Source organism: Salarias fasciatus, chromosome 13 (genome assembly GCF_902148845.1).
Source record: "Salarias fasciatus chromosome 13, fSalaFa1.1, whole genome shotgun sequence".
Lineage (NCBI taxonomy): Eukaryota > Metazoa > Chordata > Actinopteri > Blenniiformes > Blenniidae > Salarias > Salarias fasciatus.
The window spans coordinates 23,471,483-23,499,132 of NC_043757.1; the positions used below are offsets into that span (position 1 = coordinate 23,471,483).

At 47.3% G+C, this 27,650-nt stretch overlaps 2 protein-coding genes across 2 annotated transcripts in view; one reads left to right on the forward strand and one right to left on the reverse strand.

The window, feature by feature from the left end:
• Nucleotides 1-75: 75 nt before the first annotated feature.
• Nucleotides 76-9,320, forward strand: abcg8 (ATP-binding cassette, sub-family G (WHITE), member 8). The gene is made up of 13 exons (XM_030106383.1): nucleotides 76-404; nucleotides 3,521-3,622; nucleotides 3,750-3,897; nucleotides 4,568-4,806; nucleotides 4,930-5,062; nucleotides 5,359-5,628; nucleotides 5,728-5,887; nucleotides 5,994-6,095; nucleotides 6,180-6,379; nucleotides 7,602-7,678; nucleotides 7,862-8,129; nucleotides 8,222-8,349; nucleotides 8,428-9,320. Exons 1-13 carry the CDS (start codon nucleotides 360-362, stop codon nucleotides 8,563-8,565), a joined length of 2,010 nt encoding a protein of 669 aa, XP_029962243.1. The 5' UTR covers nucleotides 76-359; the 3' UTR covers nucleotides 8,566-9,320.
• Nucleotides 9,321-10,037: 717 nt separating this feature from the next.
• lrpprc (leucine-rich pentatricopeptide repeat containing) overlaps nucleotides 10,038-27,650 on the reverse strand; it is a 49,267-nt gene continuing 31,654 nt past the window's right edge. The window contains exons 26-38 of the mRNA XM_030106382.1: nucleotides 23,755-23,823; nucleotides 23,560-23,650; nucleotides 22,918-23,060; nucleotides 21,119-21,242; nucleotides 20,893-21,019; nucleotides 18,196-18,284; nucleotides 17,882-18,086; nucleotides 16,688-16,815; nucleotides 16,300-16,415; nucleotides 13,351-13,425; nucleotides 13,147-13,231; nucleotides 12,269-12,411; nucleotides 10,038-10,815 (exon numbers count right to left, since the gene is read on the reverse strand). Coding sequence (XP_029962242.1) covers nucleotides 10,744-10,815; nucleotides 12,269-12,411; nucleotides 13,147-13,231; nucleotides 13,351-13,425; nucleotides 16,300-16,415; nucleotides 16,688-16,815; nucleotides 17,882-18,086; nucleotides 18,196-18,284; nucleotides 20,893-21,019; nucleotides 21,119-21,242; nucleotides 22,918-23,060; nucleotides 23,560-23,650; nucleotides 23,755-23,823 — 1,467 coding nt within the window. The 3' untranslated portion in view covers nucleotides 10,038-10,743. The remainder of the gene's footprint in view (nucleotides 10,816-12,268; nucleotides 12,412-13,146; nucleotides 13,232-13,350; nucleotides 13,426-16,299; nucleotides 16,416-16,687; nucleotides 16,816-17,881; nucleotides 18,087-18,195; nucleotides 18,285-20,892; nucleotides 21,020-21,118; nucleotides 21,243-22,917; nucleotides 23,061-23,559; nucleotides 23,651-23,754; nucleotides 23,824-27,650) is intronic.

Below are 27,650 nucleotides of genomic sequence, written 5' to 3' on the forward strand. Positions count from 1 at the left end.
CACACAGCCAGCGGGCGCTGCCTTATCTCACAGAACTTTGACCTGGGGTTGCATAAAGAAGACAACAAACACACATGCCGAGTAGACCCACCGGCCGCCAGTCCAGCTCCAGTCCTCGTGTTGTGCTCTCTCCATCCACCGAGGCCGAAACCACAGACAGAAAACAATGAGGAACTGGATTCTTCGGCAAAGAGAGCTTGTCACCTAAAGAAGAGGAGGTCTTCAGCTGGACTGGAGTCAGAAAAGCCAGAAAGAAAAGATTCAAGACGAGCGGAAAACCCCAGAAGAGTCGGGAGCCCGAGAGCAGAGAAGATCAGGGGCTGTGAACATCTGCAGACTTCAGCCAGCAAGTCTTCATCATGGACACACAGACCGCCGTCACTTACATGAGCGGGCATTCACAGGTCAGTCAGGACAAAACGTTTTAACTTCACCTCACTGTCTGATACAGTTCTCCATTCAGAGGAATCTCTTCGTGAGGCACAAATTATTCAGTGACTATATTTTGTATGACGGAACGGTCGTTTGCACTGATGTCTGAGGACAAAATCTCATCCTTTAATTCTCACAAAACAGAATGAATCTGTAAATTAAGGCTGATTGCACACATGCAGTCTGAATACAAGACTTCTGATATTTCTCCTTGGATTAAAAAATCCTGACACAGTTCTAGATCCACTGAAATCCACAAATTCAAAATCATTTAATTTATCATCGGTAAAGTATGATGAACAAACTATTCCAAATAATTTGAAATCCCTATTTATCTCTCCCGTAAAAGCTTCCGAAATTATTGGAATTGTAAGATCTTTCAAAAATAAAAAATCAACCGATTGTTTCGACCTAGATATGTCATGATCAAAGACACTATTGAAAATTTTGCAATTCCATTATGCTACATTTGCAATCTCTCCTTTACATGTGGTGTATTCCCATCCCAAATGAAAATAGCTAAAGTTATACCCATCTTCAAAAGTGGTGACAAAAAGCAGTTCACAAGCTATAGGCCAATCCCATTGCTGCCACAATTTTCTAAAACCCGAGAAAAACAATTTGTAACAAGACTTGACAGTTTTATTGAAGAACACCAGCTGCTACGTGAACAACAATATGGCTTTCGATCAAACAGGTCAACATCTATGGCAGTAATGGTTGAAGAAATAACAACTGCAGTAGACAAAAAAAGAATTTACTGTTGGTGTCTTTATAGATTTAAGCAAGGCCTTTGGCACCATAGACCACACATTACTTCTAAATAAAATGCAGCAGTGTGGTGTCAGAGGTGTTGCACATGATTGGCTCAAAAGTTATCTTTTGAGCCCTAAAGTTAACAGTATGTGCACATGAATTATACAAACTCAAATAAAAATTGTATTACACATGGAGTTCCTCAAGGGCCAGTACTGGGACCTAAATTATTTATAATGTATATCAATGATGTGTGTCAGATTTTAAATGAATTGAAATGCATTCTTTTTGCTGACGACACAAGCCTGTACTGTTCCGGACAATCTTGACCAACTATTAAAAAAAAGTAGAGCGGGATGTTCAAGTACTTAAGCATTGGTTTGATGCTAAAAAAATAGCAATAAATTTGACTAAAACAAAATACATAATCTTTGGAAATAAGAAAATTAATTAATCATATCACATAAAAATAGGAGACAAGGAAATAGAACGGGTTTATTCAACAAAATTCTTAAGAATTAATATAGACGACAAACTAAACTGGAAACTACATATAAATTTACAGAAAATAAAACTTTCAAAAGTTATTGCAATGCTATGTAAGATTAAAAACACGGTCAATCAAAATGCACTTTACATGTTATACAACTCTTTTGTACTTCCATATTTTAATTACTGTACGGAAGTATGGGGTAACAATTATAAATCAAACATACAATCCATTTACTTGCTTCAAAAAAAAGCAGTCAGAATCGTCAGTTATGCTGAGTATTATGATCACACTAATCTTCTTTTTATTAATTTAAAGGCATTGAAATTACAGGACCTCGTTGATCTTAACATTGCTATTGTTTTGTTTAAGGCACATAATCACACACTCCCTCAGTGTTTACAAGACAATTTCAAACTCAGGGAAAGTTCTTATGATTTGCGAGGGTCTTCGGTCTTTCAAAAAGCAAAAGTCAGGACTAGCTAAAAGAGTGTGAATGTGTCTGTCAGGGGGGTTCGTCTTTGGAATGGTTTGGAAGAAGAACTGAAATGCTCCAGTTCAATCCACACATTATATATATATATATATATATATATATATATATATATGTTAGGAATTCGTGTTTAAATGTACATGGACCGTTTGTTTATGTATATGTGTGAAAATTGTATAGATGAATTCTTAGAATTTATATACAGCTGTAACTTCAAGTAAGCTTTAGTTGTAAATGTTGATGTCTTGCGGACTTGATATATCTTGATCTAAGTTATGTCTTTAGGGTTAGGCAGAATAAATGTTAAACCTTCAGCCTAAATCCTTTCGGTGTGTGTAAATGTTAATACGGATGAAATTTGCTTCTTTTTCTTTTTACTTTGATCATCAAACACCGAAGAATAGACTTGATTGATTTCCATACACACAGTTAGTTATATACATACAGTTAGTTATAAGTTAGTCAGTTAGTCAAATTGATTGATTGATTGATTTTTATTTATTTCATTCTTTAAAAGAAATGAAAAGGAACCGAAAGAAGTGAGACTTATGTCTGCCCCTATCAACATAAAATAAAAGACAATTTGTCAAGATTTGTTAACCAATATCACAAAAAACATTTACAAAATCAAATACAAGTATTTCACAAAATCAAAATACAAAAAAACAATCGCAAAATATTTACAAAAAAAGAAACAATCATTCTAATTTTTCACATTAAGAATGTGTCTAATTTAGAACAAACACTGAGCACTGCATTAACTGCTGCCTACAATATACGAATATCTTTGTCCTTTAGCTACAAGATTTTTGTTCCCTATATTCATTTAAAAAAAAGATGGGATTTCATTAATTCAAGATGAGTTGAAATTATTTCCACAAACTCTTTTGTTCATCCAAGCTTTGGTTAGAACAGCTGCATGAACCAGAGGCCAGGACATTGAATACTGTGTGGATCACAGCCTTTTCAAAGCTCAGGTGAGGGAGGTGGACCGCCGTGAATGGAGCCCGGTCTCCCGGTCTGATCTGCTGAAAGCGCGTCCGTCGGAGTCACTCCGACATGTTCCCAGCAGCGGAACGACGCGTTACATAAACCCGCTGCTATTTTCAAACGGACTCTGGAATCACAAACAGGCTCTTGCAAACACGCGTGTCTACTCAGAAACAACCAACAAAGTCAACAAAAACAGAGCGTGAAGTCAGTTCTGAAGGGTCCAGATCAAACAGACGCTTCGCGGCGTGTGTGTGAAACGCAGCCCGCCTGTTCAGGTCGGCGCGAACAGAGATGAAACACACATCTGCGGCCTTGTCTGAGTGGAAGTCGTTGACCTGTCTGCTTCTCTCCGGCAGCATCAAGACACCGAGCTATTCTCGGCCGAGGAAGACAACAGCCTGTACTTCACCTACAGCGGAGGCTGCAACCAGCTGGAGGTCAACAACCTGCACTACCAGGTAACCTTCGGGCAGCCAGTCCAGCCTCACACACTCTTATCTTTAGGGCCCGACTAATTGAACCTCCACGTGTGTGTGTGTGTGTGTGTATGCAATACTGTGTCGTAAATGTGTGTGTGTTTCCCAGGTGGACACGGCCGCTCAGATCCCCTGGTATGAGAGGTTATCGGAGTTCAAGCTGCCCTGGGCGATAAAAGGAAACAAGCAGACGGCCATCGACAGCCTGAGCCTGCGGGTGCGCAGCGGCCAGATGCTGGCCGTCATCGGCAGCTCAGGTGGAACAGCTTCCCTCTGAATGGACGTGTGAAAGCATGGACACATGATGCCATTTATTCTACATCCTGGCTTCAAATTGTTCTGGTTTGATTTGTTCCTGTCTTGAGTTTCGAATGTTTTTAATTGGTAGTGAAAAGTTTACATTTTTCTTAAAAAAAATTTTCTCAGTTTCTGCTGAAGAAACTTGACTTGGATGTGGGTGATGGTCTTATTTTATTTATTTATTGATTGATTATTGATTATTTTGTTATTTGAGTTTATCTCACTTCTTTTTCTTTGCAATTCTATTTTGAACTAATTTGTTCTTTTTTCTTATTATTTATTATTCTCATTCTAATTCCTTTTCTTATTCTTTAGCAGAAAAATCAGAATCCTTTTATTGTCTTCATGCTTACTCTTCCATACCCACAAAACAAACAATGCTGTGGAAAGTCCTGGCTTTCAGTAAAAATGATAACATAGACTTTTAAAGAAAATGTAAATACAAACAAAATGAAATGAAAATATAAACATTCTAAATATTCTATAATATTCTTACTCTCATTTACTCTCATTCTTGTTCTAATTTATCTCACTTTTTTATTTTAACTCTCATTTGTCGCTATTCTCCTTCGCTGTCTTCTTCCTCTCGGTGAGTCTGACTCTTGGTGTGTGTCCCTGCTGTCCCAGGCTGTGGGAAGACGTCCCTGCTGGACATCATAACCTGCCGGAACGAGGGCGGCTCCATCACCTCCGGGGAGATCCTGATCAACGGCAGGCCCAACACGCCGCAGCTGGTGAAGAAGAGCATCGCCCACGTCCGCCAGGACGACCGGCTCCTCCCTCACCTCACCGTCCGAGAGACCCTGAGCTTCGTGGCCAAGCTGAGGCTCCCCACCCACTTCACACAGCAGCAGAGGGACCAGAGGGTGGGATTAACGTGGATCAATAAACAGCAGCGACACTCCTCCACTCAGGAGCAGCCGCGGCATGATAGGCCGCAGTGTGGAAAACAGAAGGATCGGTCACACGAGTCTCCTCGTCCCTCGCAGGTGGACGACGTTATAGCGGAGCTGCGGCTGCGGCAGTGTGCAAACACCAGGGTGGGCAACGACTTCGTGAGGGGCGTTTCTGGAGGGGAGAGGAGGAGAGTCAGCATCGCCGTCCAGCTGCTGTGGAACCCCGGTGAGAGAAGACCCACAAGCAGAAGCCGCCCAGTGTGGGCTGAACATTTCATGAACCTTTGAAATCTGCTCCAGTGTTTCTACTGTCACATTCTGGACAATTTCTGCAATCATTCAAACTTTTCTATGACCTCAAACACAACAGTGTTCTCGTTTTGCGCTAAATTAACTACTTTTACTAAAACAGTTTCTTTTTGACACAATCCAGTGCAGGTGGGATTGGGCTCTGGTTTTATCCTGCAGGCTCTTTAACACCTCTAGCTTTACAACCTCTAACTTTCTCCTCTCACCCTGAAGGTATCCTGATCCTGGATGAGCCGACGTCGGGCCTGGACAGCTTCACGGCCCACAACCTGGTCCTGACCCTGTCGCGCCTGGCCAGGGGGAACCGCCTGGTCCTGCTGTCGGTCCACCAGCCGCGGTCGGACATCTTCCAGCTCTTCGACCTGGTGGTGCTGCTGTCCTCGGGGTCGGCCGTGTACTGCGGCCCGGCCCGGGACATGGTGCAGTACTTCACCGCCCTGGGCCACCCCTGCCCCCGATACTGCAACCCCTCAGACTTCTACGGTCCGTGTGTGTCAGATGGTGTCTATTCATGCAGGACGAGATGAAAACGGCCTCGATGATCTGCTCTTTGTGTCTTCTGAACCTTTTTTTTCTGTCCAGTCGATCTGATCAGTATCGACCGGCGCAGTCCCGAGCGGGAGGCCGTGTGTCTGGAGCGGGCCCGGGTTCTGGCCCAGCAGTTCATGGACAGGGTCCAGGATACAGACGACCACATGTGGAAACCTGCAGGGGGCGACGCGGCGCCGGCTCTGACAGACAGGTGACCACGGTCGAGCTCTCTCCTCACAGTGGGGAGACCCCTGGTTTGAGTCTGGCTCTTCTGTATGGAGTTTGCATGTTGTCTGTGTTTCCTGTGTCTCCTGCAGTCCTCAGCGTCCCAACAGGGAGCGAGGAGAAGAAGTCATCACCGTGTCCAAGAGCGTGAACCGACTTCCTGGCAAGCTGCAGCAGTTCAGCATCCTCATCAGGTAGAGAACAAACGCTCCCGTCAGTCACCGCGTCCCAGAGGCGACGGACGTGACCCTGAAGGTCGCTGCTCTCTGCTCCGCCAGGCGTCACATGTACAACGACTACCGGGACCTGGTGACCCTGCTGGTCCACGGCCTGGAGGCCCTGCTCATGTCGCTGCTGGTCGGCTGTCTGTACTACGGGGCCGGGGAGCAGCGCCTGTCCATCCAGGACACGGTGGCTCTGCTCTACATGATCGGAGCGCTCACCCCCTTCGCTGTGGTGCTGGACGTCATAGCCAAATGTGAGGAATCACAAGCAGCCAGTATGGCGTCTTTAATTTCACAGCAGACGTGTTGCAGCCTATTTTCCTTATTTTCACGCTGAATGAAAACTAACAGGATGGATTCAATATTTTGTGCGTAATGCACATCTAATTATGTAGTTAATGACTTGTTCTCATCAGAAACAAGTGATTAAAACACCACGACAAAGAGCAAAAAACCTGAAAACTGCTGTTCCGTTCCTTTCTGTGCCCCTTTTTCCACGTAGTTTGAGCAAAATATCACAGCAAGTTTTGCAATTTACTTTGCAAAACAAATTTAAAGAAACAAAGAAAGTAAATTTATGAAACAAATACATATTAATTTTAATTTTATATATTAAATAAGACGAACTGCCCTGAACAGCTCAACACACTTATCAAGTTTATCTCAACATTTTGCAGACAATAAAGCGGCGTGCCATTAAACGCCGAGTTAAGTTTTAGTGTCTAATGATATGAGAAGTTATAAAAGTGATGACGAGTGAATTTTATGGTTATAAGGCTTGATTGGCTCCAACAGAAGGAATGTGTATTGCTCCTAATGCTGCCTGAACAATAAAAGGAGACGGTGCAGTAAAACAATACACTCAAAGCGAAACAGTAGAAAAACTACAGTAAACATTTAAATATGAATATAAATATAAATAGAACAATTTATAGCAAAAGTGTGAAGCAGTAAAATACAGACAGATTAAAAAACCTGTAATTTTACACTGTAAAAAAGCCAGAAGTGATAAGATCAATTTAAGAACTGTTAGAGGAGAAATGTTCCTGCTTCATTGGGACCGTGCAGCCAGTGAGTGTGTGTTCGCCACCTCCTTCGTACTGTTGCTCCTCCCTCATGTGTTGGGTTATCAGGTTAACTGGAGGCTGCGGTCCCTCATCTCATTTGTCAAAGTATCTTTAAGCAAGATAAGAAATCTAATGTTGAAAAGTGTGACAGATCATGGAAACGGTGTCCAGACTGCTCAAACTGTAGAACATACAAAATATAGACATTCTTGCTACTATAATATACATATAGATATAAACAGTGCCTGCTCTAAAGTTCCATACACAGCAGTTGATATTGGAGCCCAAACTCGGCCTCATCAGTGACCGTTCACTTTGACTTCATCCTCATTTTCCCCCCCGTTTTCAGGGAGATGTTGAGAAATGACCACAGAAAGCGAGCCTTTAGCTGACGTGCTGTTGTGTGCAGGTCACTCAGAGAGGGCCATGCTGTACCACGAGCTGGAGGACGGCATGTACTCCGTCACCTCCTACTTCTTCGCCAAGGTAAGCCTCGGTGAGGGCGCTGCGCCTCCAGCAGGGGTCAGGCTCGCGCCGCGCCGCGCCGCGCCGCAGGCCCCGATCAGAGCGCTTCACACTGTGACCTGCCATAGGAGGGACTTTACATGAGTGCGTTCAGCTACACTCAGCAGGACCAAGTGTTTCTGCATTGCCGCCTCTTTATCGCAGGTCCTGGGGGAGCTGCCGGAGCACTGCGTGTTCACGCTGGTCTACGGTCTGCCCATCTACTGGCTGGCGGGCCTGAACGAGGCCCCGGACCGCTTCCTGCTCAACTTCCTGGTCGTGTGGCTGATGGTGTACTGCAGCCGGGCCATGGCCCTGTTCGCGGCCGCCGCCCTGCCCACCCTGCAGATCTCCGCCTTCACGGGCAACGCGCTGTTCACCGTCTTCTACCTGACCGGGGGGTTCGTCATCAGCCTGGAGAACATGTGGCTGGGTGAGCAGGCGGATCGCTCGGCCTCGGCCGCGTGGCGCGAGACGGAGAAGGCCGTGGTAGTGACGGCGGGGCGTGTTCTCTGACCCCCGCAGTGGCCTCCTGGTTCTCCCACATCTCCTTCATGCGCTGGGGCTTCGAGGCCATGCTGCAGCTGCAGTTCAGGGAGAACAAGTACCCCGTCTCCATCGGCAACATCACCATCCAGGTGGACGGCATCCATGTGAGCCCCGGCGCAGAAGAACGAGAGCGAGCGCGTCGGCGGAACCACCCTCACCCCGTGTGTCTGTGTGTCCGGCAGGTTGTGGAGGCGCTGAACATGAACCAGGTGCCGCTGTACTCCTGCTACCTGGTGCTGCTGGCCGTCTGCCTCTGCTTCATGGCGCTCTACTTCCTGTCGCTCAAGTTCATCAAGCAGAAGTCCAGCCAGGACTGGTGAACACAGGAGGGCCTGAACGCAGCGAGCCGCAGGTCGACTGGTTCGACGCTTCGATTCAGCAGGAACATTTTTTATTTTTAGAAACATTAAACTGCTTTCCTTGGAGCAGAATATCTCACAGATCCAGCCTGGGCACGGTGCTGCAGTGGTGTTTGCACCGTCACCTCACAGCGAGGCGGACCCCGGTCGGATCTGCACTGCGGGGCCTGTGTGTGTTTGCATGTTCTCCCTGTTCCTGCACTCTTTTCCCACAGTTCAAAAACATGCATTCGAGGTTAATCCGTGGCCCTGAATTGGTTGCAGTGCTCGGGGCTGCTGCTGGATGGCAGTAGAGCACTGCACTGATGTCTACACTGAAAACAGGAGATCATTTTTTATTTTATTTCTCCCCCTCCTCTGTCATGGAAGTGATTAGAGCGCTACTTTGGCAGATATCCATCTGCAGCTTTCGCTTGTTCTCTTTTCAATCTCCTTTCCCTCCTGCTTTATCTATTTTTTTGTGTGTGTATATGTCAGGTTATTAAGCTTACTGTAACAATGTGTGTGTGCCAGTGTTTTGGGGGGAAAAGCAGAGGAGAGATTTAGTAAGTCACACTCAGAAAAAAAAAAAAAAAATCTTGTACTTCTTGTTTCCTCACAGATTGAAGGTTATGTAAGATGTGTGGGGTTTTTTTGCACTGGTGCAAATGCCCACTAAATAATTTACCAACATGGTTTTAGTCCAAATTAGTAAAGCATTAAATCCAATTGCTTCACTTGAGCGTGTTTACTTCTTGTCTCCGTTCTCGTCGTGGCCTCGTTACTCAGTTCCTCACGTGAAAATGATGCGAATGAATATTAATAAGACTCATCTCAAAAATTAAGCAAAATGATAAATTACAACCATTTCATCATACGGGTTTGCAGCATAAAGTCTGAAGGATGGGGTCTGTCCACCGCCCTGTGACGGCGAGCAACCCCAAAGCTTCTTGGGAAATGACCACAGTGTGTGCTATCTAAGCGTTGGAAGGTAATAAATAGGGTCAACAGCCAAGTGGAGGAGGTAGGGATGGAGCTCTGCAGTCGAGATGCTGAGCGGACAAAAATGACCAAAGAAAAGTTCAAAAGGTCAGAAACTGATTCTGGATGAACCAAAAACAACCATGACATGAAAAACATCACAAAACTACTGTCAACATAATACGGGACAGTATTCCTGAAAATCTGACCTTTTCTGAGCCGATCGAATCAAATCAAACTTTATTTTTAAACACACTTGATTGAAGTTTATTCTAACCAAAAGAGGAGGGACAGGTGTTTTGCTTTTACTCTTTGATGCCAATGTGAACTGAAAAATATATATAGTCATGTTCAAAACGTGTTTGAACACAAGTAGAACGCTTCAGCTGCATTTGGACATTTTAATCACTTCAGACATTTAATACAACGGTGTCTAACACAATATATCCACTTTCCATCAACCTGTAGAGTCACAGTGTTCATAAAAATGATTTTTCTCTGTAAAATACAGACTAACACTAAAGCGCTTTGTTATCTTGGTTTATCTACACATCTACAAGAATCATTCAGTTTAATGAAGAACAAATTTAGTTATATGTGGCGTTTCTCGGAAAAGAATCTGGCCAGACTTTCAGTTCTTGTAATAAAGTATAGAGCACTTTCTTAAACAATCTAAGAGCTTTACAGCGCGAAGAAAAACCGAGAGAAGATAGAAATGTAATAAGTGCTCATGTGGAATAAAGTAGCTCCTGTTATTTCTGTCTTTGAGGTTTTGGATTGATCGGTTTCTCTCAGATCGGTTTCTTATTTCTGCTGATGAATCGAGTCATTTCAATAAAGTTGATTGAATAGTCACGGCCTCCTAAGGGGCATCAGAGGCGTGGAAAATTTTCCATAACGCTGTTTGAAGGAGGATTTCATCTGAACCGGTGGCCTGAGTGCGATCGACGAAGAAAAACACGCTTTGGGAATCCTACCATCATTTATTAGCATAAATACTTCTGTACATTCTCAACATCTTCAATAGCATCGCGGATCGAGGACAGAGTCTGAACACCCAACACTGAGAACACAACATTTCACATTTCAGCTCAAACGACTTGTAAAAAAAAAAAAAGAGAGAGAGAGAGAGAGAGCGAGAGAGAGAAGTAGGTAAATGGGGAAAACGGCGATGGATCTTTATTCCTCTGTTGTCGCCTGTGTTTTCATTGACTTCTGCTTCAGCTTGTCTGCATAAAACCTGAAGGACTCCTGGAAAAAGAGAGAGAGAGAGAGAGAGAGAGAGAGAGAGAGAGAGAGAGAGAGAGAGAGAGAGAGAGAGGGACGATTCAGCAACAAGGAAGAGCAGCGCTCACCTGCCGGCTCTGAGAGCGTTTCTATCTCGCCTCTTTTCCAAAACTAAGCGGCGCCGCGGCCCTCCTGGGTCTCTCTGAACAGTCTCCCGCCTCCGTCCAGGTTGTCTCGTTTCATCTTTAAATCCCCATTAATACACAAATAAGGGATTTGTAGCACATTCCCCAAACACGCACTTCCGTCCTTCTGCCTCTGTTCCCGGCTAATTAATCGGTGTTTTGATCCAGGCAGAGTGTTGCGGAGGGTGTTTTCGGGGGGGAGAAGGTGAGAGCTTTTCTGCAGATTACGCCGGCTCCTTACAATGTTCGTTTGCCTATTAATGTAGTAATTAATGCCGATAAATGGCCCGGTTCACTATAGAGAGGAGAGGGAGATCCTGGCACCGTTTCAAAGCGTCGGCTTAACTAATTACAAAAAACTTATTTTCCTCACTACTTGTTGTTTAATTTGTTGGGGTTTCGACAAAGCTCAAAGTAATTAGAAATATAGAAAAAGCATTGGGAAATGCAACGGTGATTTCCAGAAAACGGCGACGCACCGCAGAGGGAAAGTCAGTTCAAATGAGCAGAAACTTGGATTTGAATGGAGAAAACAACTTTTTCAGATTTGATTCAAACAAGCTGCGGTGCAGCGAAAGTGCTCACTTTATTTATTCACATCAAGTGAGTCACAGAGAAAATCAAATCCAGATGTCTGAAAACTCAACTTGAGAACAAAAAATACTTTTTAATCAGCCAAAAAGCTCGGGCAGTAGGTGAGAGTTTCATATTTGTTGGTGCACCACCGGTGTGAAAACAGTCCTACAAAGTGTGTGTTTGTACCACAGAGCTGCAGGCAGAAACTTCTGGAGAGCTCCGCTCTTCACCTTCGCCTCTCCTTGCAGCTGCGCTTCTGAAACCCGGCCGTCACTGAACTGCGCTGACGCTCGGTGAATAATGCAGGCGCCTCTCTACCTGCATCCCTCTTTCTCCTTCTATCTCTGCGGCGCAGGTGAGTGATGGGAAGGTAAAGAGTCGGCGCCGGCCTCCGGGGGGCCGGGGCATCGGAGTGCCCGCCGAAAATAGAGCCGGGAGGAGAGACGGAGCGCCGCCGTGACACCGGCTCACTTACACAGTATCTGCACTCTGAGGCCGTGAGGTGGAAGTCCTCTCTCACACACACACACACACACACACACACACAAACACACACACTGTGATGACCACAGGGCGAAGCTGCAGGCCTGAACCACCCCGAGCGGGCGGATTGCTCATTCACATTACAGCCGCACACACACCTGGAGTTTGGGTTTTGGCACATTTGCAGCTGAGTAGCTGCGTGTGTGTGTGTGTGTGTGTGTTTTAAGACGTACCGGGGGCTCGGGGAAGGGCAGCGTCTCTCCTGCTTCGCGGTAAAGCCCGGCCAGCCGTTTGAGCGACAGCTCGTCCGCGGCTATCCCCTCCTTCTGCATCTGCTCATGCAAAGCCTTGGCTGCTGGTAAGTCCTTATCCAGAACTGCCAGATGAGAGGAACCGAGGGAGAGAGAGAGAGAGAGGGAGAGGGAGAGAGAGACAGGCAGTCATCAAATGAGACGAAAACATGTGGAAAATCTTTCTTGAATGCAGACATTGAGAGGGAATACGCTACCTGGGGGTTACCACACACTCTAAACAACAGTTCAGCTGAAATCAGGAACTTTCAACCGACAGATGAAGCCAAGAAAGAGCCTGAACCAGCAGAGTCGCGTTCTTCCCAAACTAAGTTAACTCGCAAAAGAGAAAAGAGAAGAAAGCAGCGGTGCAGAGACGGAGCAGAGAGCAGAGGCGAGCGGAGCATCGGTAATTGCTTCCCCTACGGCCGCCTCCACCTCCGCCGGCCGGCCGGCTAATGCTGATTAAATAGTCATGTCGTCTCATCTCCGAGTGTGACAAGGTACCGGGGAGCGAGGACGGGAGGGTGAGAAGGTGAAACGGGAGCCGGGAGGGGAGGACGAGGGGGGGGGGGGGGGGGGGGGGGGGGGGGGGAGAAAGGCTGAGTGGCGAAACGTGTCGGCATTAGCACGCTAGGCTAGCCAGGACAGCTAACTCATTAGACGACATGTGTTCCTCTCACCCCTGAATGTTGGCCTACACACACACACACACACACACACACACGCACACACACACTTTCCTTGACCTGATGCATTGTTAATGCGTGTGTTAATGCTGCCTTAGCCACAGGCCACTGAGCCTCCTCGGCGAGTCTCACCGTGGCATTTCATCAGGTACGAGTACAGGACCGCCTTGTCGGCGAAGTCCGGGATCAGGCTCAGCAGGTTCTGGATCTTGCTCAGCTGGAAACACACACATTGAAGCAGTTTTTTATGATTTTCAAGGTGTAAAAGTGCTTTAAGACCACACATTTCCGACTTTGTGGCTCAATGGCCCAAAGGAATCATGGGAAAGAGCATACCTGCCCGGGGCTCTGAGACCTCTGCGCCACGTACGACAGCAGCACCTCCTTCTGCTCGGCCACGGCGTTGCAGCGCTGCGTCGCGGCCGGAGAAAAAGCAAAGAAAGGACAGGTAAGTGTGACGGATAACACCGCCGAGTCGGCTCCTCGGCTTTTCACACACACACACCTACGCACTGGTACACACACGGCGGCGGCGGGGGTTACGCTCAGGTTAAAGGATAATTATGGATTTAATGACGACTCTTTTCTTGGTGAATTTAAATGTACAGCAGCGCTCACATCAGGAAGTGTAATTACCATCACTTAGTAACACTGAAGGTCGTGCGGAGCGCTCGGCGGGAACCGGGCGCCGCCTGGAGCGGACCGACGACTGGCAGCTGTTTAAAGGACAACCTCGACGGCGGAGCCTTGTTTACGACTCAGACCGACTGGAAACCGTCGAAGATCTCATCGCAGCTGATCTCATCGCCACGACGACAACCGATAAACAAACAACTCCGACGATACACGCTAATGCGATGCTTTGCTATAAAAATGAAGTAGTTTGAGCAAGTTTCCCAAGAATTTGCGGTTTGCGAGACGTGCGCCATTAGAAAGCGTTTTCATTGAGACTGACTTGGTGCGATCTGCCAGACGTATACGTGAGGCGGTAATCGCTCTGCGGCGGCGAGCCATTTCTGATGTGACCGCAACCGTTAACGGCTGCTTTTTCGGTGAAATGACATCCCGTTCCGAATCCCCGTCGGGGACGATGCCGAGTTAAAGCTTTAAAGCTTCGTCTCAGTCACAACATACATACAAACCCGACGCAGGGAGTTTGGTTTGCCGCACACTTTAAGATGAAAATGTGGCTCCTTCTGCTGGTCGATTAACCTGTGCATGGCTGCTTATGATGAAAACATACATACTGTCGACTGTGTGTGTATGTGTGTGTGTGTGTGTGTGTGTGTGTGTGTGAGAGTGTGTGAGATGCATTAACATTGCTCTGCTCTCTTGGCTGAACGGCAGCGAGGTCCGATTACTACCCAGTCGTAAACGAACGCGTCTCCCTCCTTCTGCGCCTCGTACAGAATTAAGAGAGAGTGGCCTGTGAGGCTTTTAACAGGACAGCGCACACACACACACACACACACACACACACACACACACACACACACACACGCACGGAGCAGGTCTGCCCTCTTTCTAAAGTCACTAAGTGGCAGAATGGCTTTAGCACAATCAGGCAATTAGCCCGGCACTGTGCCACTTCACTCGTTGAGACAACTTTGCTCGGCGTCTCGCTCCTGGATTCTTTTTTTTTTTCCTTCTTTTTTTTTTTCTCCGGCGCTGTAGCGACCGCTCCCAGCGGCGCTGCCACCGCCGAGCGGGCCGGAGCCCACCATCTCCCATGCTCCGCCTCGCACACACACACACACACACACACTCCCTAAAAGCTCTGGATACCCGGGGGCCGCCTCCTCCAACACACACACATCTGCGGAGCGGTTGGGGCGACGCGTCCCTCCCGGCAGTCGTCATTACGCTCTGGTTTGCCTACTTAAAAGCTTTTCAGAGTTTCGGTGGTGCCTCACTTAGGGACTCCTTCCCGCTGACCCCGTGAAGCTGCTTCCAGGAGACACAAACAACCCGCTAAAAACTTCAACCGCCAGACGGACGGACAGAGGCGCTCCCGTTTTCACCCAAACTTTTCATTTCTGACGACTCAACGGTTCATCCTGAAGTTTATTTCAAGTGTTTGATTCTCAGAGGCTACTACCAAGCTTCGTAATCTTCCCTCTGTTTCTCGCGGCTCCTCTGAAAGTCAAACCTGATCACATTCATTTCCAGCAGTTTCTCCATCTGGGTGTTTGGTTCTGCGGAGAGAGAGAGGGGCGAGGGGGAAATTCAAGCCCAGATGCATAATATAGCTGCATATTATGGCTTTGGAGCCGTGTAACCGTAGTTTGTGTTTAAATAGTAATAAAGACGGGAGTAGTAAGTAATGTATCTGTTCATTAACATGTATGTTCGTCAGACATCCCTGTTTAAAGATTGAGAGGGATAATCACTCAGGATGTCAGGGAGCGACTGGAGCCAGACGTGTCGTCTGTCTGTCTGTCTGCGGCGGTGTTTTTTTTTTCACTCCTCCAGGTTCACACTGGTCCGGGAAGGAAGGCCGGCTGAGCGACGCGGCCGTCAGAGTAGAAACATCTCAATACGACTGAATGACATCGTGAAGAGTTCGGCTGTTCCCGATAAATTTAATTCTCTAATGTATGAACTCTGCTAAATAAGTGAAATGGCACGCCGCACGCCACGCCGGAGCGTTTTCTGACATAAATGTGAAGCCGGATGAATAAGTCAGCGGCGGTGGAGGGCGACTGTGGCCAAACACCGGCGGCGTCTGAAAACCGGACGGCGGCGCCGGGGGGGATTGTGATGGAGCCGCTTCATCTCCAGGTCCCAGGATGGGCTGCTTTTTTTTTTTTTTTTTTGGGTGGGGATGGATGGATGGATGGATGGATGGATGGATGGATGGATGGAGGGGGTAGATCTTTAATTACTTTGGTGTTATAATTTCAGATGCAGCCGAGTGAAAGGCAGTAAAATGTAGATATGATACAAAATTTATTTTAAGTGCTCAGGGAGAGCTGGACGGACGTCTCTTTACGGCGCGGCTGGTTTTAACTCCTGCAGACAGTCGGACGGTGGAGAGCGTGAGCGTCTGCAGCTCCGCTCGGTGGAGGTTGCGAGCGAGTCTCCGGCTGAGATGGGAATGTTTCAGGACTTTCACCACAAAACAGAAAGACGCCTTCAAATTCTGAATTTGAATCTGAAAACATGCATTTGAACAACATTCAGATAAAAATAATATATCAGTGTGATACTTCACACACACACACACACACACACACGCGTCTTGGCTCCGGGGCTTACGGCTTCTGGGCGCACACGCATACTCACAGCCAGCATGAATTTGGCATCTTCGACTTTGTCCTGATCCAGCAGCTGGAGGAAGAGGTCTGAAGCCGGTCTGTAGCAGGCAAAGTGGTTGGCGAGCCGCTCTGCCATCACGCTCACTGCAACACGCGGCAACGCAAACGTCAGAGCCGGTCCGACATCAGTCTGGCCAAATCCATTTCAGAATGAGCAGTTTTACTTGTTGCCTCGCATGTTTGCTCACTTGAGCTCAGCTCAGATGTTCTGTGTCCTTGATACGTGTTTGGGATTTATCTCGGCCTTATTTTATATTTTTTAAATAGCTGTGAGTGTATTTCTGAAATGCATTTCCAAACTTTGTGTGTCACTTGTTGATTTATCGAGCTGGTGTCGGTGTGTGTGTGCGTCTTACACTTGTCTAGGGCTTTGTCGTCGTCGGCTTCCAGGACCTTTCTGAAGACGAAGGAAATGCTGGGGTTGGTGCTGTCTGGGCTGGTGTAGACCCCCTCCAGCAGCTCCACGGCCGAGTCCAAATCCCCGCTGCAGATGAAGGGTCGCGAGTTAAATGCTGACGGACTCAGTCACACACACACACACACACACACACACACACACACACACTGTGAAACATTGGCTTGCTGAGGTTGATGTAACCAAACAAAGCGACCAACGTAAAACAACTCAATCTGGCAACCCCGACTTCACCACCAACACTTTACGCTCCCCGCCTCCTCCCCACCGGCACCATGAATATTTAACAGACTGCGTGTGTGTGTGTGTGAGTGGCCGGAGGTGGGGGGGGGGACGTATCTCCGCTGATTGTTGCGACTGGGACCGTCTGAATAATTCAGCGCGGGGCCCCTGTGAATGTGGCGCCGCGCTCCCCGGGCCCGCCCGCTCTTCCGCCGCAGCTCTTAAGCAGTCAGCTCCACTCAAGACGCGGCCGCGACGCCGCGTGTCAGGGAGGCTCAGAGCGCCGCGCCCGGAGGTCAGGGTTCAAGCTGACAGGCCCGCTCCGCCGCGGCCAATCGGGCGTGAGGCCGCCTTTGCTAGTCCTCACTTCCCGCTGTCCCTCCGAGGTGGCACGGGGGGCGCCGCCGCCGCTCCGGCTCCGGCGAGGCGCTAATGCGGCGAGTGGCACAATGAAACTTTGATGCACGGCGCGGTTTATTATTTCCCCCCCTCCTCCGTCTGAGAGGCGACACGGCGGCCGGATGACGGGCGTCTTCACGACATTAAAAGGAGTCCATGAATAATCCGATCAGGCCTGTGTTTCCTGTTTGTACTCGGCGCCCCGCTCGCCCGGGAAGCTTGTAACTCGGAGTGCGTCGGCTTGTCACAACGCACCGCCGGTGCTGCGTTTAACTGCTTACAAGAATCACGGTGTTTACAAAAAGCATGAAAGATTCACAATGAACCGCACACAATTCTGGCTTCCCTCATGCAACCTGCACCCCTGCTCCTCTGGAATGTTTGTTTACAGGTTTAGCGTCCCTCTAAGCTTCCTTTAAGAACACTACATGGCTTTATCTCTTAAAGGCTAAAATTCAGGGATCCATCATCTAAATCCCCACAAACACACACGAACACACACAGGCGGTCTTACTTGTGGATGTGAGCCAAGGCGGAGTTGTTGACAAACAGCATCGTGGACAGGTTCATGTTCGTGCCGAGGCTATTGACCAGCGACTGCACGTCCTCGATCCCGGACAGGTCGCCCTGGCTGCCCATGGCCTGCACCAGCTTGGTGAAGGCGATCTGCATGGGCACCTGGCCCGACTGGAGCATCGCCTTCATGTGCTGCAGAGCGTCTGAGGAGGGGAGCAAAAAAAAAAAACGAAAAAAAAAAAAACGGAGGTTTTGGAACGGTCCGACACACACAGGCAGTGCTGTGTGTGAAGTGTGTGTGCTGCTCCTTACCTTTGACCTGGCCCTTCTTGCTGTGTGTGATGATGAGTAAACTAGTGGCAATTTCACTCAGCTTGAAGTCTGGCATACAGGACCGAGCGCTGCACAGGAAAAAAGAAACATTCTTGTTTAGACGTCCATCGATAATATTTTTATTCCAGTTCATTTGATTTAAATCCATTTCAATTTTATCCATACCCATAGTTCTAAAAGATGTTTGCTGCATTTTCCTGCATTTAGTTTCATTCTTGAATCTACTTGTATCAGAACTATGCAGTTGTCAAAAAAAAAACATAATAATCCTATTTCTCAAGCTTGTTTTTGTCCAACATTTCCTGAAGTACTCAGTATTCAGGTTCTGTTACAACTTTCCATTGTTTTTCCACTGTCAGATAATCCTCATAAATCTTCAATAAGAAAAGCTTAATTTTTATCCACATGTAGCGTGTTGACAGTCTTTATAAGGGGTATTATCTCGTGTCTGTCATCCTGACGTGAGGCAGGCCGCTTCTACCCAGGAGACAAAAACAATGCATTTATTTATACTTTGATACCTTGACCTGAGATTATTCATGCACGACAGATTAAAGCCATATCTCAGTGCAACAACAAGAAAGTCCATTATTCCCCAAGTTAAATATCTTTATAATCTGCGATGGCGGCGTTAGCAGCGAGGAATCGCGTTCAGAAAGCGGAGCTGGACTCTGCGGGGATCGGAAACATGAGCCGAGGCTCGAGACGGACGAGACAAAGGCATCGAATCCGACTGACGGAGAGTCTGAGTGTGGAGGGAGAGCGCCTGCTGTGACCTGAAAGTAATGCGGACGTGCGGCGGCTGATTGACGCCGCCGTGTACGTGCCGCTGCGCCCCGCTGAGCCGCCTCCTGTGCGTTGTGAGGTATTACGCGCGGTATTGAGGCCTTCCTGTCCTCCTTCCAGCCCTCCTCTTTTTCATTTCTTTGCCACTAAAACCTCAATCAAGCCTCAATCCTGCCCCCCCCCCCCTTCTTTATTTATTATTATAGCCCCTTCAACCAGATTAATCCTTCCGCTCAATTGAGCATCAGGCTGGCAATCCTTATCGCCGCGGCGACGCCGGGCCAAGCGGCATCCGGGAGCCGGCGGGACGGGGTCACGGCCGAGGACTGGAGAAGGAACAGAGTGTGGAGTGGGGCTGGAACTGTTGTTATCAGGTGAGGAGGTGTGTGTGTGTGTGTGTGTGGGGGGGGGGGGGGGGGGTGGGGTGGGGTGTGTGAAACACTCACACCTTCTCCTGAGGATGCTGCACTCTGTCCACCTCTCGCTCTCATCATCGCCACTCTCTCCCAATCCCTTAATCTCACCATAAGCACCCCGCTGCTCAATTCTGTACAGATTACCCAAAAAATAAACACACACCCACACACACACACACACACACACACGCACGGAGAGGACTAATGCCTATAGCGCCTTCATTATCCCCGTGCGTGATTAAATCAAGCCCTCCTCTCCTCTCCTCTCCCTTTATCTGCGTCCACTCTCCGTCTTCCTCCGACTCTCCTCTCAGCTCATTTCACTTCTCATTAGGAGAGCAGATAAAGTCAGCTTTTATCCAGGCAGGGATGCCATAAACCAATTCAAACACAGACTGGAGATGGGTTATCGCTCGCATTGCCTCGTGCTTGTTGAAACACGGCTCTCAAATTGATATGATTATTTCTCATATTATGAGAGTGAACCATGAGAGCAGAAAACAGCCAAGAGACTGATAGTGTAATAGATGTTTTTACATGTTTTTTTCTACCATCCCCCCTCCTTTCTGCACAAATCAGCGGCGGCATCTCTTCTTTCACTGGATGTCATTATGTTATTATCTTAATTCTTTTCTTCTGTGTGTGTTTTTTTTATTCCGCAGACAGAAACTGATACAAAGAAAGGGACAAAAGGAGATAAAAGAAAAAGGAGATTATCTATAAAAAAAAAAAAAGACAAACAGCAGCGGGTCTGTGCTAAGCTCAGATCTCTAATACCTCTGTCTGTTCCTGCGTTTGTCTCTCGACTCGAGCCCCGGTAACAAAACAACACATGATACATCGCTAATTGGAAGAAGATAGATGCTTCTGCACAAAGTCACCAGATTCCCAGAAAACCAAAATTAATCTGCACATTGGAGCCTCTGTGTGTGTTTGTGTGTGTGTGTGTGTGTGTGTGTGTGTGTGTATATCTTGGGGCTTAGTAAGAGCCATTGTTCATATCCTGCAGGGCTGAGCGTGTTAACACACAATCGCTTCATAATCCTCGTGTCTGCCGAGGAGCTGCGATTGTAGCCCGGGGTGACCCGCGGACGCCGGCCGAGGAGCCGGGGCAAGTGGCGGGGCATCGGGCGCACTGAGCGCTGATTGTTATTCCCTTAACGCTGCGGAGCGGCCCCCCCGGCCCGGAGGGAGAACATTCACTCATATTAACTGTTCTTAAGTGTCGCGATCTGACAAAACTGAAATAACCGTCGCTGTTCGGCTCCTCTCAATGATCTGTTTTTCATTCGTTTAGTAAGTTTTATCCTCATGTACAGCACTTTGATGGATAAATAAATGTATATTATTATTATTAAATTAAAAAAAACAAACAGCTGATAGACACAGCACCACGACCAAGAATCTGGCTTCTTTACACCATTTTCCCTGGTTTGATGACTAGTGGAAAGCTCTGATGTTTCGAGACACGTACATGTCTCTGACCGCCATGGCGTCCTCAATGGAGCCCTCGGCCAGCAGGGCGCGGATGGTGTGGTCGAACGGACTGGGGCCCAGCACCACTCCCGCCTTCCCAGCTTCCTTCAGCACCGCGTGCGCTTCTGCATAAAGAGAGAGAGACGGATAAAGAAGATAATAAGACACAATATCATTTCAAGTCTTTCAATCCGGCGATCCCTCCACCTGGAGCGTCAGCTCACCTTTGCCCTTCCCCTTCTTGCAGAGGGCCAACACACGGGCCTGATACTGGGCGGCGCTGTCCGCCGGGGTCGAGGTTTCCACAGGCTTCGGCTGCTCGGGGGCGGCGGTCTGCTGGTACCAGGTCTGGGAAGGACAGGAGACAGAAAACCACTGCAGAGCTCCACACGCTCCGCCGTGAAGCCCGGGAAAGTCTGCGCTCAACAGCAAGCTGGTGTGTGTGTGAGTGTGTGTGAGTGTATGACAGTGCAATAATGTCGGACAGGGTCCCGTAATGCTCGGTCACCCGTGCAGCAATGAGGGGAGGGGGTTAAGCTGTATTGGCTGGGGGCAAATTAGATCTGGCACCCCAGGGGCAAAAAAAGAAAGTGTGTGTGTGTTAAGAGAGTGTGTGTGCTAGAACAGGAATTATAGGGGGTGGAGGGGGGGGGGGGGGGTAGGTGTCAACTTAAGAGCCCCCTGGGGTCACCGAGTTCATCGCTTCGGGGCGAAAGCAATCACTTCCTGTCTCGTCACGCTCCGGGCTGCGGGAACGCAGGAGGAGGAAGGAAGCAGCGCAAAACAAAGAACATCCGAAGAAAACTCGATTCTATTGCTTTTATCATCCGACTCTCTCCTCTTAAATCTATTACAGCTCAACACACACACACACACACACACACACCGTGCTCCACAGCCATATGGCGGCATTTAGCAGCTGGCTAAATTAGTCGGGCATTACAGATTTACAGACAGATCAGGCTGTAAGTCCTTCCAGCAGCCAGCCAGTCTGATTGACTACACTTCAGATCAGAGCCTCAATCCTGTTTCCTCTGCATGTAATGAACGCAGGCTTACAGCGAGGCCGGGCGGGGGGGCCGATCGGCGTTTTCAGGGGCGGGGGAGGGGTTTTTTTGGGGGCTGATCGCTCCTCCGATCGGAGGCCAAGGTCAACAGGCTCTTTGGGTAAATCTGTTCAGTTTATGTAACCGTTTCTCTGGGAACGATCAAATTAAGACGGATCAACCGGCATGACCCAACTGTGCTCTGAGAGATTTGATTAATGTGATTAATATTCAGATGTAGCTGCTAATAAAGCACGCTGCTGCGTTCATACAGGTGAACGTCAGAGACTGAACTGTCGACTCATCTGGAAACATCTGCTGGGCCTCAGTTTGGTTTGACTTCAGACTGGAGTTCAGTTTCCATAATTGATCATTTGTTTTATATTTTTAGTACAGAAAAACAAAAACCCGAAGCACAATGGAGGACTGACAATTTTCCAATTTAAGTCTAAAACGTTTAGATATTTTATATTTTCTACACACACACAAGCATTTTGATCAATTTATCTTATCAGTCATGTACATTTCTTTTAAAAAATGGCTCTCAAAATAAAATATTTTAAAAAAATTCTACTCTTTGTTGACTGGGGGGCAAAATTAACATAAAAAAAAACCTAAAAAGTGTCTCTGAAATGACAGTTTTTACAGACTATTCTGCAGGCAGCACGGTGCTGAAGTGGACGTCTCACAGGTGCACTGAACAGGTCTGACTTCAGGTTGGAGCCTTGTTGAGTTTCTGGAAGTTTGCATGCTCTCCCTGGGCCTGGGCGGGTTTTCTACAGCGACTGCAGCGTCTTCTCACAGTCCAAAGAAATGGTCGCTGGGTTAACTGGTGACTGGAGGAGTGTGTGCTTGAGTTGTTGTGTGTCTGGAATGTTTTAACCCCTGTGACCATCAGGGGTTTCTGGGGACAAATGTGCCATCTGAAACTCGTTTTCAGGCCGACGCAGAGCCCAGGAGGCGGCGTGTGGTTTTACCTCAGGCTCCTCAAAGGGCACCTCCTGGCCGTTGGTCCTGAGGATGTCTGCCAGCAAACGCAGGGTCCTCTCCCTGGGAATGACGTTCTCCTCCTGCATCTTCGTCCACACGGCTTCCGCCTTCTGCCAGTTGCTGGTCTCCTCTGAGAAAGCAGAACGACGGTGAAGGGGAAACAGTTCCGTTTTATTTCCGGGGAAACGCGTCGCCGGCTCACCGCTCGGCACAACCATTTCTGACAGAGCGCTTCATGCTGAGAGAAGGCAATCAACGCACTAATCTGATCAACTGACCGACCCTCGGCCGCGCTGTCATTTATCAAACACACCGGCGAGTGCGTGTGTGTGTGTGTGTGTGTGTGTGTCAGTGTGTAAGAGGACGTAATGGCCGGACAATCAGCTTCGACACTCCAATCACAGACTGCTAACGGCTCTGCTCTCCACCGCGGCGATCACACCATGTCTTCGGCATCCTCGGCGCCGAGCCCACGCTCAGCGGCGGCAGGGGGAGCGTCACACACTCCAGAGAGGCTGGGATGTCACGTACGGACGAAGGTCAAACCCACGAACACAGAACGCAAAGTGGGAGGAAGGAAAAAATAAATACATAAATAAATAAAGGTGAGAAATGGAAGAAAGACTCACTGCACAGCCGCAGGAGGTAACAATACATCTCGTCTCTGTCGCACTCGAAGAGCTTCGATGTCATGTCCACCATCTGCTCCAAGGCCTCCATCTACACACACAAACAGCGCACGTTTTCATTCTGCCACAGCCTTGATCATTTGAGCCTGGTAAACCTTAAGTGTGTGTGTGTGGTTGTGTGTGTGAGTGTGTTACCTGGTTAGAGGAAATGCATTTCTCTGCATACCACTGAAGGCGTCCAGGCTTCGCTCTCAGCCCGGGAGTCTACAAATAGCACAAAAGACGAAAATCTGTGAGTAACGAAGCCGTAGAAAAGGTGAAAACCACGGAGTGCTGAACAGCGAGAATGAATGTCACCCTGACGGATTGTTACTCTTTCCTGTGGAAGTCAAAGTCCGACACGCGGAGTGAGACGTGCAGCAGCTGACAGAACTGATCGGCATGTTTCTCCAGACCCAAAAAGGAAATCTGCTCCTTTTTATGTTGGTGCTCCATAAAATACATGCAGACTGAAATATAACCCACATTTATGACCAAAAGAAACAGTTCTGTCACTTTCCATCAAATGAATCTAAACTTTAATCTGCAAAATAACAATAGCAGCTCATAACGGTGTCTGGCTTTAGAACGGAAAACTGTTTATTGCATTTTTAGCCGTTTCAACTCTGAAGAAAGACTTCAGTCAGCTTTGACTGAAATGTTTTGGCCTTTTTTTATTTGTTTTACATTTTTTTTCTTGAGTTTAGTGAACTGCATTATTTTAGCCATTTTTTAAATGTGTTTAAAATGGATTTTTATCTGTTGAGTCAAAAAAAACTCCTCAAATATTTCTTACACATACATTGAGAACCACTGTCCTACAATACACTGCATCATTAGCAAAATATTTAACTAAATATGACTTAAAACATCACGTGTCGTAGGGATTTGTTTTTTTGGCACTTTTTAATCCATTAAAGACAAATCCATCAACCAGGAAAAAAAAAAAACTGGAAAAAGATGTGCTTTAGTAAAGGAAAGGGTCCAAACATCGTATTTAAACAACAAGAAACAGAAATAACACCAATCTCTACTACCAGAAATATTCTCCCTATGGTGTAATACTTCATTCAGCTTACTATGTTTGGTTTAGAAGAAATCAAAGACATGTAAAGGTTATTAAATGTTGCTTTACTGTGTTGACATACTCGCAGTACGTCAGTTAATCGCTGCTCAGACACAACACAAAAGATGAAAATAACAAAAGATCAGACTTTACTGTCCAGGTCTGTTTTTGTTTTGATTTTCAGATCGGAGAGCATTACTTATATTATCAATGGATCTGCCCGCAGTCCGTCACTTTACTTTAAACCAGCTGCTCAGACTTGAGGGCTTAAGGCTGGAGTTGTTTTCACGATCACATTCTGTACTGGAAGGTTTGAACTTCTCATCCCACAAATATACAACAACAACAGGAAGTCGTGTGATCGTCAGCAAACGTGCGGATGCACCAGTTAATATGTGCACCAGTAAATATGAGCTTTTTAAAGTGAAATTAAACAATCTTGTGAGCGCAAACAAAAAAAGAACAAACCTGCTTTGCTTGAACTTCACATAAAATTTCACGTATTTGTGAAATTGTCCTGTTAATAAAGGCTGTTTGAAGCTGGTTTGTGCCGATCTGACTCCGGCAGCCATTGTTGGGAGATTTTCTTTATTTTCAGGACACCGCTGATGACACGCAGATAAACGGAGTGTGTGGTGTGTGTCGGTCTGGGCTGACATAGATTGATCCGCAGGCTCGTGTCGCTGCGATTTAGCCTGATACGTGGAGTGACTAGATGATTATTATCATGGAATACCAGTGATCAGGATTTCATCTGTCTCCTGGGGCTCTGATACAATCTGAATAAGACTAGGATTGAGAATACTCCCTTCTCTTCATGGGTAATCTGGCGAAGGAAGCGAAAAAAAAGAGAGAGAGAGAGAGAGTGAGAAAGAGAAAGAGGGACAGGGAGCGATCTGGCAGGAAGTTAATCTGAGTGAGGATCAACAGCGCTCAATCCCCGCTGGCCTCTTTGATGGGAGCCCATCATACCGTGAGAGGGAGAGAAGAAAAGACGGGCTTCATCCCTTTCTCTGACCAGCCCTCCCCGCCGCCGTACTTTCCTCTCTCAATCCCCACTTCTCGCAATCCCTCCCTCTTCCTCCAAATCTCTCCTCCTCCTCCTCCTCCTCGCTCTTTTCCCCTGCCTCTCCATCCCTCTAGCCGTCCCAGGCAAAGGCATTATGTTCTTACCCAACCAGCCAAAGGGACAAATTAAAATGTGTTGCACTCTCTCCCTCTCTCTCTCTCAGTCTGTCTAATCTTCTTAGAGACTAAGGCCCAGTGCAAGTGCTCCATCTTTTTTTTTTTTTTTTTTTTTTTGCCTCCGATTCCTTTTACTTGCTAAAGTCTTGGGGGCTCAAAGCAGCACAACTACTCTCAAACACACACACACACACACACACACACACACACACACTCACATATACGCAAATATGTTTGGGATTTTGAATCCGCCATGGACAAATCTCCCTAATCTGTGCCCAAAAAACAAAATCCTCAGAAATAAGAAGGCACATAATTCACACACACACACACACACACACACACACACACACACACACACACACACACACACACGTTCGGGCAGATCAGAGGAATTCAAAGTAAAAACAAAACAGCGGCGACGCTCCCTTTCAGAGAGATAATGGAAAAAATGTCGAGCAGGTCAGATTATCGGAACAATTCCTCGAGCACACACACGGAGCAGAGTGCATTAAAATCCATCCCGGTGCCTCTTTAAAAGTCTTAACGTGGCCTTTATCTGCCGAAACATCTTAACGTGTTTCCCCCTCGCATCTTTACGTCCAGAAACACATAAAGAAAGAGCGGCGGCCGACCTCGCCTCACCTCCACTTAACAAACCCTCTCCAGCTCAATTCCTAATGTTCTAATTCCACTAATCACCTGGCCACTTACCACACACACACACACACACACGGCCAGACCCCTCTCCCTAACACAAAAACACATAATGGCTCGCCACTCTTTAGCAATACTACCTAACCTTGACCACCGCGCACACACGTGCCGCAATAATAGGCCTGGCCACCTGACAATCCCCTACCTAACTATGACCATTTAGCACAAAATTGGCCACCTTTCTCTATCATTACATTTAATTAGCTGTGATTAATCAGCTGCCAATTATACCAAACACAGCCTAAAGAGACACACCACTCTGGACTGCCACTTGACGCTCTCACAGAGAGAGGGGAGGGAAAAAAAAAAAAAAGTATTTGTGCGCTTAAGTGTGCGCGCATGCATATTGGAGAGATAGATATGATTCTCTGGGAGTTATATCACCTGATAATTGAGTCCATCGTCACGCCAGTGCAACAAGAGGCACTTCAGGAGGGAACTTTCTGTTCGGAGACTTTTGTTGTCCAAATCGGTGGAGTCTGCATGACGCTGTATTTTATTCTCTGAAGAGGGAAAACTGTCGACTGTTTCGGTGTGTCTCTCGGCTCATTTAATCGAACTACAGCTGAAGATTTTTGGATCTGAACCTCTGAAACGCCCATTTCAACAGAGACGTCTCTCGAAACAGAAGTTCATCTGTGGAGAAAGCAGCTCCTCCGGCACTGGAGGCTGTAATAACTTCTTGATGTTTTTCATAAACCTCCTCGATGCCAGATGCCTTCGGTTACAAGATGTTCTCCAGCATATACCGACATTTTTAAATCCCCCCGCCCCGACATCGTTTCAGCGGGATTCCAATCCCATCTTTCTTTGCCTCTGACAAAGCCAACTGTACATCCCCGTCTATTTACAAGGCATCAACAACCTTGCAGATCAGCGGCGTGTCTATGAGTAGGATAACAGTCACACAATCTCCCCGGGAAGGAGTGACAGCCGCAAAAACATGTAGATGATATATAAGAGGGTTTGGAAATACTCAAGAGGGACAAATCCCTTTTTCAGAGCACACCAGGACACGAGAGAGGGAGAGAGAGGGGAATGTCAGTTGAGGTATTTTTTCCTCTGTTTTGTTCTGGTCCTGATT